The sequence below is a fragment of the Mastomys coucha genome, unplaced genomic scaffold (genome assembly GCF_008632895.1).
Source record: "Mastomys coucha isolate ucsf_1 unplaced genomic scaffold, UCSF_Mcou_1 pScaffold23, whole genome shotgun sequence".
Lineage (NCBI taxonomy): Eukaryota > Metazoa > Chordata > Mammalia > Rodentia > Muridae > Mastomys > Mastomys coucha.
The window spans coordinates 50,288,210-50,304,494 of NW_022196906.1; the positions used below are offsets into that span (position 1 = coordinate 50,288,210).

The window sequence follows — 16,285 nt, forward strand, 5'->3', positions numbered from 1 at the left end:
GGCAGTGGTGGCGCACGCCTTCGCTGAGAAGCCCTGTCTCAAGAAACAAAAACTAAAAGCAACTTGGAAGCAGGAACTTGCTAGTTGCCTTATGGACTTTGAGCCCCCTCTGCTTGTGATCCTCCTGCCGTAAGATTCAGTTAGGGCTTTACTCTGTGACTGCCCACAGCACTGATTACCACCCCCAGCTCAGCACTATCCAGGAGACTGAGCTCTCTACTCTGACTCCTAGGCTTTGAGAGTTTTGAGACAAGCTCTCTCAAACCCCATGCTGGCCTAGAACTAGACAGAGATGACCTTGAACTTTTGTTCCTCCCGCCTATCCCCTAGATTCAAGCTAGGAGGAGGGGAACCCTTAAAACTATTGATCAAAATCTGTTTAACCACTTCCTAGCTAGATTATTTAAGCAAATTGTTTATCTGTTGATTAGTAAGATTCTGTACTACATTGGACTGCTAGAAAATTTAAAATAAATATGTCTAGCATACCGTTAGGAATCCTTCACTTTTTCTTCCTTTCTCAAAGCTACCATACTGGTCTCTTGGCTATTTAAATGCAAAGTCCCTGGCATTGCAGACCTCCAAGAAAAAACTCAGATCTCTGGCTAACTACCTATCCTCAATGGCATATACTGCATTACTTCTTACTGGAAAATTGGAATGTTTTTTAGTGGGTTTGAAAACTGAGGTTACAGTACCTGGAAATGTCTTCTCCTCACTGAGCACCAGTTGACCCCTCGGGGGTCACTGCTATTCTAAGTCAGGAAAACAGATGTAAGAATAGTCTATTCTCCCAGTTTCTCTGGCATTGTTTTACAGACCAGCGTAATTGTAATAACAGGTTCCCCTGTTCAAATAAAATCTGAATGAGAAGCCCACTATGGAAGAGATAGAGATACAGTTTGGGTAGAAGTAAAGGCGGCTTGAGCACTGTCCACGTTCCTTCACCCAAGCCCCTTCCCAGCAGCTCCTGTAGGGTATGTACTTAAGTCAGGAGAGCAATGAAGAGACTCCACAAGATGAAACTGTTGACCTTTGCTCTGCTCTGCATCTGGCTGGATCTGAAGGTTTTAAAACAAAACTATGCAGTGGCTTAGAAAACCACTTCAGTGTGGTATACAGGTACAGGTACAGGTACAGGGAAGTCAGTCTAAAGTGAGGGGCCTTTAGTGACTAGTCATCGAGTCCCAGAAACCATCGAGAACATATTAACTACTTTAAATGGTTAGGAAGGCTCCATAGCTCCCACCCTGTACCTATCTTCCCTAGTAAGATTCTACTGAAGTTAGCTAGGACCTCCAAGGCCTTAGCCTAATGCCAAGTTTAACTGAACTAGGAGGAAGGCACTATGAAGGCTGTGGGTAAAAGTACAGGAAGATTAAACAACATCCCAAGTGCTAGATTCCTATCTGTAGAGAAGACCTCGGTCTCCTCTGATCGGGTAAGCACAGTGTAAAACCCTGTTTGAGGGCTAAGCCTGACCTTCTACTCCTGCCTAACTGTGGCCAGTGAACTGATACCCAGGCCCAAGACAAATCTATGACATAAACTAACTAAGTTAATTCTTTAGTTCTCAGACATCTCTTGGGCCGTAGAGAGCGACAGGGAACACAAGACTGATGAGTGTACCTCTGAGGTACTTTCTTTCCTTTTCCTCCTCTTCTTCCTCTTTTGTTACATTTGGGTTTTTGAGACAGGGTCTCTCAGTGTAACCCAACCTGCCCTGAAACTTGCTATGTAAACCACACTGACCTCAAACTCATAGAGATCCACCTGCCTCTGTTTTCCTGGTACAAGGATTAAAGATCTATACTACCATATTTGGCTCTTAACCTACTTTCTATCCAACTTGGGGGCCAAGTAGAAAATAATTGAGGGAATGTTCAGGAAATAGCAACAATCTGGAAAAAAAAGGGGGAGCCTTTGAAAATTGGAAATTGGGAAGGTAAAGTGGGAGCTAATCTAGCCTAAGGAAGGGCCTGATAAATTCCAACAAACTATACCTTTAGGGTCAGTGGACCCATCATATGTGATTGCTTAAAAGTAGCCCCTTTTACTGACTTGGTTGGGTTGGTTAGGTTAAAACCTCACAACCACTAACGACCTCAGTCATTCTGGAAAAACCTCTCCTTCTAGTCAGTGCCTCCACCTCAGCCGTACAGCTCACCTCCCTCAGGGCACACTAATAATAAAGTCCAGGCCCTGCACTTGGGGCTGCCCCAGAGACTCATCCTTTTATGAGCAAGAGCCAGTTCTCTCTGGGATCCTGATATCACATAATCCACCTGCTACAAGCACCCCAGCCTCCTCCATCCCCACAATCTTTTTCTTGCCATTGACTAGTACATTATCCCAGACACTGGCAATGGCAGATCTCCTAGACTGAAGATGCATGCTGGGGGATCTCTTCACAGGATATCCTAGCTGCAGGAAGGAACAGAGAACAGAAAGAGTATCCTTTGTTCCTGAAGAATTAGAAACCATAGGAGTGTGTGTGTCTGTGTGTGTGTGTGTAGGTGTGGGGTGAGGGTGGGGACAGTCCAATCTGAAGCAGAAGTCTGAATTGCACCACAGTGTTCTTCACTCACTGAACACTTTTTCCGTAGCTTTATTCACTGTTTCTTCTTTGATAACCCTCACATCTTGAACATTCTAAGTTCTCTTCCTTAGACTCCTTTAATGCCTATTACCAAGCCAAGTGTGTTGCACACTCCTTTAATCCCAGCACTTGGGAGGCAGGCAAATGGATTTGAGTTCCAGGCCAGAATGGTCTACATAGAGAAACCCTATCCCAAACAACCAACCTCAAAATCAAAAATCCTACCACAAGTAGGCTTGCACTGGCAAAAGCTACAGCCAGGTATGGTGACAAGTCTCTGTTATAGTCCCAGCTACATAGGAAATTCAGACAATGGGATCACTTGAGCCCAGAAATTTGAGACCAATGTAGGTAACTTGGTGAGACTCAGTCTAAAAATAACAGGCACAGTTGTACAAATCTGTGATTTCAGCACTAAGAAGACTGAGCCAGGAGGATTTTCATAATTTCTTAGAAAATAAAATTTTTTAAAAATTAATTGGGGCGGGGCCTGGTGAGATGGCTCAGCGGGTAAGAACACTGACTGCTCTTCCGAAGGTCAAAACCCATTCAAATCCCAGCAACCACAACCTCCTGTAACAAGATCTGATGCCCTCATCTGGCATATCTGAAGACAGCTACAGTGTACTTATGTATAATAATAAATAAATGTTTTAAAACAATTAATTAGGGCAAGGGAGATGGCTTGATGGGTAAAGACACTAAGCTAGCAAACCTGACCGCCTCAGTTGGATCCCTGGAACCTATGTAAAAGGCCAGCCTACATCTATAACCCCAGCACTCCTATGGAAGCTGTGGGAGGTAGAGAAAGTAGAATCGCCTAGAAGCCAACCAGTCAACTTGTCTAGAATATGCAGCATAGCAGACCCTTCCTTAACAAGGTAAAAGGCAAGAATGGACTCCCAAAGTTATCCTCTGACTACCACATGTGCACCACAGTAGACAAGAACCCATGTATATACATGTACTAAATAGCTTTTTAAAAATTAAAGAATTAAGCCAGGCAGTGGTGGTACATGCCTTTAATTCCAGTTTTTAATTCACTTATGAGGCAGAGGCAGGCAGATTTCTATGAGTTCAAAGTCAGCCTGGTACACAGAGCAAGTTCTAAGACAGCTATGTAGAGAAACCCTATAGAAAACCCAATGAATGAATAAATAAACTTAAAAGCCACTAAAATTTAAAAACATTTTTGAACTAATAAGATAACACTGTATAATAGCAGTTGAGGGGAAACTAAGGAACCATTTTTTCTCAGGGTCTTATTGAATGTTCAGGAAATATCATTGGCTGTGCCCAGAACTGGAGATATCAGTTAAATAACCATTTGAATGCCTGGGTCATCCTACTATATTCACTCAACCACCAAGTGGGTTGGCCCAGAAATTTGCACCTAAGAACTGGTGCGCAACTCTGAATTGAGCAATTTACAGGGCAAAGGTACAGCGTATTTGAACAAGTAACAGTTCTGAATTACCTCTTCTAGGCTTTATTTAATTGTTGATGCTCTTTCCTGTCTATTTCACCAACCCTAAGTATTTCTGTAATCTAATTTCAAATTTCAGCATAATTGCCATGCAGTGGTGGTGCATGCCTTTAATCCCAGCACTTGGGAGGCAGAGGCAGACAGATTTCTAAATTCAAGGTCAGCCTGGTCTACAGAGTGAGTTCCATGACAGCCAGGGCTACACAGAGAAACCCTGTCTCGAAAAACCAAAACAAAAACAACATCAACAACAAAAAAAATGTCAACATAATCTCTCTGATTTGAATTTCAGAGGTTCTGTCTTAATCTGCTACCATTTTTTTTCCTTCAGACAGTGTCCCATGTACCCCAGGTTGGACTCCTACTACTGGTATAGCCAACACTGGCCTTGAACTCCTGATCCTTGTGCTTCTTCCTTTCCAGTACTGAGATTCCAGCACATCCAGCAGTTTAGTCTTTGGGTAAGTTAAAAACATCAGGAATAATGTGCTGGCAGATGAAGAAGCAGATCCTTAGGTTCTCTGGGATACAGGTCTACAGCCATAGCAAATTAACTCTGGTATTTCAAATGTTTTCTTCTATCATTACCTAGTTTCAAGTAGTTGTTGAGAATGAATGAGTTCATATTTATAGAGTATTCTGAACAGGACTTAGAATGTGAATTTCCATTTAATGTTTGCTATTACTGTTATTTACAACACTCTAATATTTGCATATTGCAGGCCAAGCTACTCCAATGGGGCAGCTTGTCACTGGCTAAGGGGTAAAAGGCATGTGATGTGAAGAATATCCCTTCAGGGCCAATGCTGATTCCACTCTGAAAGAAAAACTATCAGGACAGTATTTGTGGGGTTCCTCTAGAAGCATGAACCCTCTGGAACTATGCAAACCTGAGGCTAGAACATGAGATCCCCATCTGGGAGAATGTCACCAATCCTGTGGTCTCTCTAGTCTACTACAAGGAACAAGAGCTCAATTTCAGTGGAACAGGGCTCAATGTTAGTTTATCTAAGCTGGGAGAACCAATCCCTGGGAGACTGAGATAGAATTGCCTTGAGTACAAGGATAGCCTAAGCTACATGATAAGGTCCTGTCTCAAGCAAGCAAACAAACAAAACATACACAAACAAAACAAAACTGTGAACCATCCTAAAATTCAAAACCAATTATATTCTAAAAAGAGAACAATAGCAACAACAAGAAAAGCCTAAGAGTCTCCAAAGCACCATTCCATTTCTGATGCTGCCAAGCGTCTGCAGACTTGATACGCTGATCAACTTGGGTTACAGTTTTAGAGCAAATCACTGTATTGCCCTGGACCTCACCTTTCTCATTTATATAGAATTAGGTGAGGGATGCCCAGTGTGGGGGGACATGTCTGTAATTCCAGCACTGGAGAAATGGGAGGCAGATGTGTAGAAAGGACAGAGGATATTCATTAGAACTGTGCAGTTTCAATGAAGTGATACAAGACACAAAGTACTTAGCACTTAGCACTCAGCTTGTTACAGCCTATACATCCTGCACAAACAGGCGCCACTCAGAACTTAGTTTCAGATACTGAAGTTCGGGATCTCCTCCACCCCATTCCTCCCCAGCTGTCCAGAATCAAATCCTGGACTCCCTCCTCACCTTCCCAACCCCAGATTGTTAAATTGATGATACTAAAAGGGTTTAATCATGTTGATATATTTATAGGTAAATACAAAATTGTACCACTATAAGATACTGAATATGAATATTACAATTATTTACTGAATCTGACTCAGTCCATTGATGTTAAATACAAAATGAAATGATTGTAAAAAATAAGAATATACACATTCAAAGATCTTATTACAGTATAAAATTATTGAGCTCTGACCAGCTGCCAACCTCATCTTCTGGAGTAAGGAAAGATTTAGGGGTTCTGTAAGGTTTTGTGGGGACACAGTGTTGGGAACTCGATTCCATTCCTGGCGAATCACATTGGGGAAAGACAGGAACAAGTTGTACGGGCAGGGGACCCGTGATTACAAGGAACGACCTCATCCAGCCAAAGAAGATTATGCTTTATAAAGACACAGATCCATCCAGTTTGTGGTCTAGGATCTGGCAGGCAGGGAGAGCTGGGTATTCAGTAGACAAGGAAGAGTTGCATAAAGAAAGGTGTCTTCCAACACAAGAAAAAGAGGCCCCAGTTTGTCCTCCCAAAAAGGGAATTTCATGGTAGGTTCCTCTTGTTCACTCTGGGCTCTCCTTTATTCATTTTAAAACTTCGTACCGATTACTTTGGACTCTGGCAGCTCTGTAAATTCATTTCTAGCCTTGGTCCCCATCACTGGGGTCATAAGACAGAGTCTGGAATCACAGTGGAGGTCTGTTCCCCAAACCAGCAAAGAAAACAAAGAATTTGTTAGATGAAGGACACCCATGCTAAACTGAACCAGTGTTATAGTCAGTATTTTTGGCTCCAACAAGCACAGAGTCCAGAGGGAAAGATTTCATTAAGGAAGAGGACCTGTGGCCCAGGAAAAAAGTATGTGTTGTCTTCTATCACTCTGCTGTCTGACAACATGAGCCATGATCCCTAACCCCAGCCAGTCCAGAATAATCAGCAGGGTCCGAAAAGCAAGGAATGCTGAACTGCAACATAAAGCCCCAGAAACTTCTACAAAGAGTATCTGTGTGTATATGTATTTATAGTATACGGCCATAATTATCACATAGAGTATATATTATGTACACACATACATATGGATCCATACACGGAAGTGCACATATGTACACGCACACACACAGAATGACAGAAAAGACTGGAATACACGCCCTATGTATAAACGTGCTTGGCACTCGGGACATTCTCTAGAATATGTAACTTGGTCAAGCTTTCTGGGTAGGAAGGCGAATGCTCACCAAACCTCCCTGTCAAATCATAGCAAAGGGAAGGTGGAGATGTCCAGAAGAATGGCATTGGGAGATGGGGGGTGGAGGGAGGGGTCCTTCCCCACTTACCTCAGGGACCCTGGCAAAAATCAATAGCCACAATTTGGTTTTGATAAGGCACAGTTCGATAGCAGGTGCTAGGAATTAAGAACACATTGCTGCTGGCCCTTTCTAGTGGCAAGTTCGCCACATTTATCTAGCCAAAGGGAAAGGCTGCCTTGCGTGCACATGTGCGCTGGGAGACACAAGAAAGAGGTTGGTCCATGGCTTCAGCATAACTGATGGCAACCTATAGGCTCAGCAGTGTCCAGGGTAGTTTAAGGAAGGCTGACTAGTAGGTGGAAACTTGTAGAACAGTTATTGACTGTCCATGGCCAACAGGCTGAGACCAGAGGGAACCATGCCTTCCCTCTCTGCAAACTCCAGAATGGCCTTGTAGCAAAAGTAGTACTGCTCAGGGGTCTGGATACTGAAGGCCCTCTGGGTCCTCATGCGAGACACCGTCTGGAACACATTAAGGGTGCCGAGCTCCTCCAGCTGTGCCAGGCAGATGTCCAGTGAGCAGAAGGTACCTGAAGAAGGAAGGAAATGATCACATGAATGTACCTCTCCCATCTTCTTCCTTTTTCAAAACCACCATGCAAGACTGGTCTAATGGCAGGAGGACTTAAGCCTAAAAAAACTTGGAGTATCACAAGGCATGCTAAAGGCCAGAGAAATGAGGGTGTCCTGTCTCTCAGGGTATACAGGAGGGTAACAGAAAAATAAGTAGGTAGGTGACACAGAGGAAGAATGTCCTGCTTCTTCAATACCAAACAGTGCAGCTGTACTTCTACACCCAATTTCCACAGCTTGTAATTCTCTAGAGGTCTAACACAAATACAGTTCTCCTGATAATTCCCCCAAAGGGACCTCTGAACTAGTAAAGCCAGCAGCTCATACAGCACACGTAATGACGAACAGAAGCCAAGCAGGATAGCACAAACTTATAATCCCATTATTTGGGAGGCTAAAATAAGAGGATTGCTGGGAATTCTAGGTCAGACTGGACTTCATAGTAAGGCCTGGTCTCATAAACACACAAAACAACAAAGGGGGTTGGGAGACAAGACCAGCACAGGGAGAAGAAGTCTCTAAGAGAGGGCCAGCTAATCTCTCTGGGGACCACAGTCATGGTGATGACAGAGTTCACAAGGTCAAAAGAAGACCATGATGATTAACAACCCCAAGAATCCATTGTGGCAAGCAGCATCTTCAGCATAAGGACCTTAAAAGTAATTATCATAACAGTTTGTCACCAAGGGAATGGATGAGTTCTTCCTCTAATCACAGAAATGCCCTAAGCATTATTTCCGCCTCTCTACCCCCACCACCTCCAGGCACATCACCAATCTAAGAGGTATGGTACCTGTCCTGCCGATGCCAGCACTGCAGTGGACCACAATGGGTGGCTCAGGGCACTGTCCTTTGGAGCGAGCTCCCAGGCTGCCTACAGCCATACTCTGCTGGTTTCTGACCACTCTCAGGAAGTCAATGAGGGAGGCAGCTGAGGAAGGGACACCATAGTCTGGCCAGCTCAGAAACTGGAAGTGGGTCACCTGGCGTTTCTGCCGCTCCTTCCATGAAAAAGAAGCAAGAGTTAATATCGTCATTCCTGTCTACTCTGTCTTCCCCTGGCTTCCAGATTCTTAGACCTTAGAGGAGCCTGTCTTCCACTTTCAACTTTCTTCACAACTGATTTTCTACTTCAAACCCAAAGGAACAGCTACATGGTTGGGAAGGCAAATTGCTATATTACAGGATCCATATTCCTTGTTTATTGTTGTTATTATTAAGTTATTATTGTATTTTTTTTATTAAAAATAAGACAAAAAAATTAAGATGTGATCTGCCACTGGGAAGGATACACTCACTAGTTGTCCAGTGACAAACATTCAACTTTAGAACATAATGTAAGTAATTATATGGATACAATAGATTATATTTACAAATAAATATATGTGAAATATATATATGCAATAAAAATTAGTAAAACTAGAGATTATATATTTGAAAGAACAGGTAGAATTCGGAGAGAAAAAAAGGGAAAGGAAAATGTTATAATTAAGTTATAATATCAAAAAAAAAAACTTCCTTTAAAAAAATGTATTGCCAGGCATGGTGAGGCATACCTCTAAACCACAAAATTCAGGAAGCAGTGGCGGGCAGATGGATCTCTATGAGTTTGAGCCCAGTCTGGTCTACCTACATAGTGAGATCCAGGTCAGCCAAGGCTACATACTGAGAGACACTGTCTCAAAATAAAACTAACATATTTACTTGTTGACTTCATTTGTGAGTGACTATACATCTATGTTAATGAGTGCACATGCATTTGTACACATACAGGCCAGAAAAGGACATCGGGTGTCCTCCTCTAACACATGCTGCCTACTCTTTTGAAGCAGGGTCTCTCCCTGAACTTGGAACCAGGTATCCTCATCTAGGCCATAACCAGAAAGCCTAGTAAGTCTCTTGTCTCTACCTCTATCAGATCTAATGATAGGCATGAATGGGACCCCCAGCTGGATGCATGGCTGCTACAATCTGAACTCATGATTGAGTACCAAGTACTCTAACAGCTGAACCATCATCGAGATCTCCAGTCCCTTAATGTAGTTTTTCTGAGACAAGATCCATATTGTGTAGTCCAAGCTATTTTCCAACTTGTAACCCTGCCTCAGCCTCCTGCGTGAAAGAATAAGTATGATTTAGCATCCAGATTCCCAATGTTGAAATTTTTTATTTCTCTTTAATGCCACTCTTAAAAAAAAAAAAGTTATTTAATTTATGTTTATGAGTACACTGTAGCTGTCTTCAGACACCCCAGAAGAGGACATCAGATTTCATTACGAATGTTTGTGAGCCACCATGTGGCTGCTGGGAATTGAACTCAGGACCTCTGGAAGAGCAGCCAGTGCTCTTACCTGCTAAGTAACTCTCCAGCCCCTTAATATCATTCTTATACTGAGGTGATAACTTTATTAGTTCTGAGTTGAGTATTTTGTTTTTGAAAGGGGATTATGGGAGGTGTCTCTATTTGGACCTTATTATGTAGACCAGGCTGGTCCTGAACTTATAGAGATCAACTTGCCTCTGTGTTTGGAGTGGTGGCATTAAAGGTGGGCTATACATAACTGGCTTCTCAGCTAAGCATCTTGATCTTGTTTTCAGGGAAAACAAGAGCTGTTTATTACTTCACTAAATCCTGCCTATTCTCTAGACATTTTCTTTTTTGTGTATGTGTTTTATTGTGGCAAGGACTCACTATGTAGTCCTGGATGGGCTGAAACTCACTACATATACCATGCTGACCTTGACCTCACAGAAATTTACCTCTTCTTACTGAGTGCTGAGATTAAAGGTGTGCATCACCACCCTCAATGAAAATCTCTTAAAAGACCTTCCCTCATTTCAAAAGAGTAAGAAAATAGAAACTGGCATTTACCTCTGTGTTGTGAATTTCTAGAGTTGTTTTCTTATAATGGTTCATGTTCTCCACTCCTAGATTAGTCACCGTGAGGAAGCCAAATCGGATCTGAGAGTCTTTTTCTAAAGGCCAGTACTGGCCACATTTTCTCCTGCCGCCTTCCTCAAAGCTGAAGACATACAGAGCAAGTTAAGCCTTCACTCTTCAACCAGCTGTAAGCTGCTTCCCATCACAAACTGCTGAGCTCCTAGGCAGCAATGTGATCTGCACTGCTTCTAAAATATACCACTGATTCTTAGCAGAAAAAACGGTATCTCCTCATTCTAAACAGCGTTCAAACAGCTAACGCTCTTACATGTATGCATTTAGCAGACATGCACTGTACTTTCACTGCATCATCTGGTCTCCTTCCTGATACCTGGTTGTATTTCTCACTTATAGTAGCAAAAACACATTGAGTGAGGCCTAGACCTTAGCCACTGCTCAGTTTCTTCTCCACAAAGGGCCCCTGGCTGACACAGGAATGGGAAGGACACGATTCCTGGGTATAACTAAGTCTATGTACTTCCTATCACCACTTTTGAGTGACCTCAGAGAACTTTGACGTGGTTCTTCTCCACCTACAGGAGGCTGTTGACAATGCCCTGAGGAAGGGAACTGAGCAAACCTATCTGAAATAGGTTTTAATTAATGATGAAACTAATAAAATATGAGATTCCTTACGTTTGGCAGAATCACCAAATTTCAAAAACAACCCTTTATTCAGAACTTCCTACCTTATGTTTCAACCATCGTTTTTCTGTTCCCTTATAGGTAGAAATATGAATGAACAAAAGAACCATCAAAAGAAGAAGGAAATGGAAAACAAAGGGAACTGGTAATGCAGTAGCCAGGAAGGCACCTTTGCTCTTTAGACAAGAGACAGCTTAAAGGTGTGCTGCTGGCATTTCCCAGCATGTCCTTTAGTGAACAAGGCCAGAGCCCCAGGATAGGCTTTAACTGGTCCTGGGTCCCTACAGTTACGGATTAAATATCTTTCTGCAAGGCTAACACTATCTCCACCATGTCCTAGCATGTTAACTATAGATGTGGCATGGCTTTCCTAATCATTCAAGCTTAGGGTCAGGGAATCTATGGTTAAAAGAAGACTAACTCACCGAGTAGTCATGACAATCACCAAAACTTTTTGCTCCCAAACCATAAGCCAGAAGTCACGATAAGTGTTCTCCAAAGGACCTGGAATGACAGGAGAAGAGGGAGAGCAGGCCTTTAGAAGCATGTCTGTCTTTCTAGACTTGTCTTCCAAATAGTATCTCTGAAGCACAGACTGAAACAGGCTCTCATTACAGACTCAGACTCACTATGTAGTCCAGCCTGGCCTTGAACTCCTGTTCCTCAGGTCTCCACCTCCCAAGTACTACAATTACAAGTATTCATATGAGCCTTGTCTTATCTCTCCTTATTCAGGGAGGTTCTCAAACCAACCATATCATCTCTGTATGGGTGAGTATTAAAAACACAGAATGGGCTGGGCGGTGGTGGCACACGCCTTTAATCCCAGCACTTGGGAGGCAGAGGCAGGCGGATTTCTGCGTTCAAGTTCGAGGCCAGCCTGGTCTTACAGAGTGAGTTCCAGGACAGCCAAGGCTACACAGAGAAACCCTGTCTCGAAAAAACCAAAAAAAAAAAATAAAAAAATAAAAATAAATAAAAACACAGAATGACAGGATTGGAGAGATGGCTCAGCACCTACATCAGGTACAGCCTGCAACTCCAGTTTCATGGGTTCCAATTGCCCCTTCTGGCATCCACATGCACGTATCCACAAGATCAGCAAACGATCACTTGCTGGTCTTGCAAAGGAACTGGATTGAATTCTAAGCACCCACATAGCAGGTCAGAGCTTTTAGAACTACAGTTCTAGAGGACCTAATGCCCTCTTCTGGTCTCTGTGGGCACTGTGTGCATGTAGTGCATAGACAAACATGCAGGCAAAACACACACACACACACACACACACATATATACACACACACACACACACACACATATATATATATATATATATATACACACACACACACACATATATATATATACATACATAAAATAAAAATAAAACTTTAAAGATAAATGACTCTGTACCAAAAATAAAAAGAAAGAGAATGTTCAGATTCTAGAGATGTCCAGGTGAGCCATTGTTAAAGATAATCTCAGAGCCTGAGCCACAGAGCCTCACCAACTATATCTATGCTAAACAAGTATCAAGTGTATACCCACCTGTCTCTGTTTCTACCTCACTAGTCCTCAGCCTCATAATACATTAACTACTAAACCAGGCTACTTCTGTGTCCCATTGGCTCAAATCCCTTAGGACAGAGTCTAAGACCTAGTCTTCAAAATTCTTTTACTTATGTACTTACCCTCCCTCACTTCCTTTTCCTTTTGAGAGATGGGATCTTACTGTATAACTCAGAGAGGCCTCAAACTTGTGATCCAAATATAGGCATGTGCCATCATGCCCAGTTTTCTTTCTCAATTTTCTTATCTCTAATAATAGGACTTCTAGTATTCTTGGTTAAAATCATTATCGTCACTGTTGTTTTGTTAGTAAGTGCTGGGGCGTGCATGGCCTGCCACAGGGCACATGAGGCCATAAAGGACCCGAATGCTAAGGGCTCCTGTTTTAGGTTTGTTTTCTCCTCCACCTTACATGGTCACCAGGCCTGTAACACAAGCACCTTTACTGTGCAAGTTGTCTCAGTATTTTTAATTCATTTACTCTTTAAACAACAACAAAAAAAATTATTTATTTAATGTATGTGAGTACACTGTTGCTGTCTTCAGACACCACAGAAGAGGACATCTGATCTTATTACAAATTGTGAGCCACCATGTAGTTGCTGGGAATTGAACTCAGGATCTCTAGAAGAGCAGTCAAGTGCTCTTAACCAGTGAGCCATCTCTCCAGCCCTGACTCCAACTTTTTAAAAGAGTAAATGAGGGGGCTGGAGAGAAACACAGAGAAACCCTATCTCAATCCCCCTCCCCAAAAAAAGGTGAAGTTACCTTTAACACACCCATTTCCATCTTCTCCCATGCAAAATTTTTTGTCCTTAAAAGTCTTTCCTACACCTGCCCTCTCTCCTGTTTTTAATATGTTTCAGTGTGATGAGAAATTTATCATTTTTTAATCTAAGTTACTAACACCATTCTAATGTATTTTTCCCTCATACAGTTTAATACTAAAAAAAAAAAAATAGAATACAGACATACTGTATCTCTCTGACTCTGTTCTATTCATTATATTGTCTCCCCTGTAAGACCACTCCACTTTCAAGACTTATTTGATTTTTGTGCATGTGTGTTTGGATGTAGGAAAGCATGGCAGATGTGAATGGACTCCTGCAGAGGTCAGACTCTGGGCCTAGGGTTACAAGCATTCAAAAGCTTCCCCATGTGATCACTGGGGACTGAACTCTGGAAGAGCAGGAAAGGCTGAGGTACCTCTCCAGGCCTTCAGTCTATTTCTAAGAGCCCAGTCTTCCTCTGGACTCTCTTTAACCAGGACACTCAAAGGACCTTCTCTCCCATAAGCTCTGGATGGCACAGCTGGTCCTAAATACTTCAGCCATTTAAATTATAGCATATTACACTGAACAATAAAGAAAATCCTCATTTTAGTAAATAGATGTGAAGGATAAATGCCATTTGCGAAATTGTCCATTATAATTTGAAGCTGCATGATGATGATGAGCACTCTCCAACAAATGTCCCTGTGATAACTCCTCGGGATAATTCTTTTGTTTGCCCAGTGTTTTCCCCTTTCTATTTTCAGAGAAGCAGGGTAATATCAAGGGTTAATTTAGACCCGAAATTAACAGTGACAAAAGATTTTTGTCAAAGTCTTTAGTAACCACTAACATTTTGTGTGTGAACAAACATAAGAGAATATGCATGTGTATAAACAGCCACTCACCTATGTATGTGGAAGCCATGGTTAATGCCCAGGGCCACCCTTCGGCTGCCACCCTCCTTGGTTTGCATGTAATGGTATTTTTGTTTTGTTTTGAGATGGGGGTCTCTCACTGGAACCTGCTATCTCCCCAGGGATCCTCCTATCTCTGCCTCCCTAGTGCTGGGATAACAAGTGCCTGACACTAGCACCCACATGACAGCTCACCACCATCCAGTTCCAGGGGGGGTGACACTGTCTTCTAGCACCCACGGTCACTGTATACATGCATGCAGTGAAAACACACATACAAAACAAAAAAATAAAATTTAAAAACAAAAATAAAGACAAGAAGTAGGAGGAATAACAGCTTAGTCTGCAAAGCTAGGCTCTATCACATCAATGACAGACAGACAGACAGACAGACAGACAGACAGACAGACATAGAAAAATAGAATAAAGGATCTTATTTCAGAGCGAGAGAAATGGCTGAGTGGTTAAGAGCAGTATCTGTTCTTTCAGAAGATCCAGGTTCAGTTCCTGGCACCCACATAATAGCCCACAACCTCTCTAATCCCAGAGGATTTGATGCCCTCTTCTGACTTCTGTAGGCAATGCATATATATGGTACAGAGACTTCAATGCAGGCAAAATACCTATACACATAAAATAAAAATAAGAAGGAAAAAAATGTAAATGGTCTTATCTCAGGACAGGGAAGAGGCAGTATAGCTTAGTGGTAGAGCTCATGCTTAGCATGCCCAAAGCTCTGAGTTCAATTCCCAAATTCAAAACTGTGAGGGGAGATCTTAATTTGGGAAACATGTATGTTTCTTCTAAATCTTTCTCTTGTATCATTAAGAAAGTTAAATCCCTCTCCCTACCTACCTTGAATTTTATATCTGGTTTATCAGATATTCTGACTGCTTAGCTATCCCAATTCTAACAATAGTTTTGAGGATTTGTGTGTGTGTGGGGGGGGAGGTGTTTTGAAATAGGGTCTCAATGTATAGCAGAGGCTGGTCTTGAATGCATGATCCTACTGTTTCTGCCACCAGCAAGTATTATCCGTACTTAGCTATTGATAATAGTTTGAATATGGAAAATAAAATGGGTGTGAGTCAGTGGTCAAACACATGTTTGTCCTGTACATGGCCATGGGTTTGAGCACCAGAACTAGGGGAATCTAGCAATAAAGTGTGTGAGAAGCACATAGTGGAGTTTGGATGAGGACGGGGCTTAAAGATGCAGAAAAGTGCTTCTTGGTGTTCATATATGGGTAATGTGTAACTGTTGTGATTCATTTAGAAAGTGAAAATAAAATAGTGGCATACCTCTTTAATCCCAGCACTTGGAAGGCAGAGGCAGGCAGATCTCTGGGTAAGAGGCAAACCTGACCTACAAAAAGAGATCCAGGACAGCCAGGACTACACTGAGAAACCCTGTCACAAATAATTAAAGCAAAAAAGGAAAATGAAGATAAAAATCATTCATTAACTCCAAGATCCAGAAACAATGTAAACATTTTCCAGCATTTCTAATACCTTCTGTATGTATACTTATAGATATGAGCAAATAAGACAGTTAACAGAATAAGCCTTCCCCCCACCCCCAGTATGATAGCAAATATTTTTGTTATGTAGCTGTCCACAGCAAAACTACAACTCTTGAGACTGCAGAGATACCTCAGCAGTTATGAGTACTGGTTGCTCTACCATCGAGCCTGGGTTTGATTCCCAGCACCCACATGATGGCTCCCAAACTACCTGTAACTACAGTTTCAGGAGATCTAACCACTCAGCAAGCCTCCACTGGCACCAGACATGCATATGTCACACAGACATACATATA

The 16,285-nt window shown here is 42.2% G+C and overlaps 1 protein-coding gene across 3 annotated transcripts in view; it reads right to left on the bottom strand.

Annotated features, from left to right (window-relative positions):
• Positions 1–5,758: 5,758 nt before the first annotated feature.
• Positions 5,759–16,285, bottom strand: part of Ptpn9 (protein tyrosine phosphatase non-receptor type 9) — a 73,982-nt gene continuing 63,455 nt past the window's right edge. For all 3 annotated transcript variants that reach the window (XM_031343149.1, XM_031343148.1, XM_031343147.1), the window contains 4 exons: positions 11,637–11,715; positions 10,498–10,648; positions 8,419–8,626; positions 5,759–7,582 (listed from right to left, as the gene is read on the bottom strand). In XM_031343149.1, the coding sequence (XP_031199009.1) occupies positions 7,368–7,582; positions 8,419–8,626; positions 10,498–10,648; positions 11,637–11,715 (653 nt within the window). In that variant the 3' untranslated portion in view covers positions 5,759–7,367. The remainder of the gene's footprint in view (positions 7,583–8,418; positions 8,627–10,497; positions 10,649–11,636; positions 11,716–16,285) is intronic.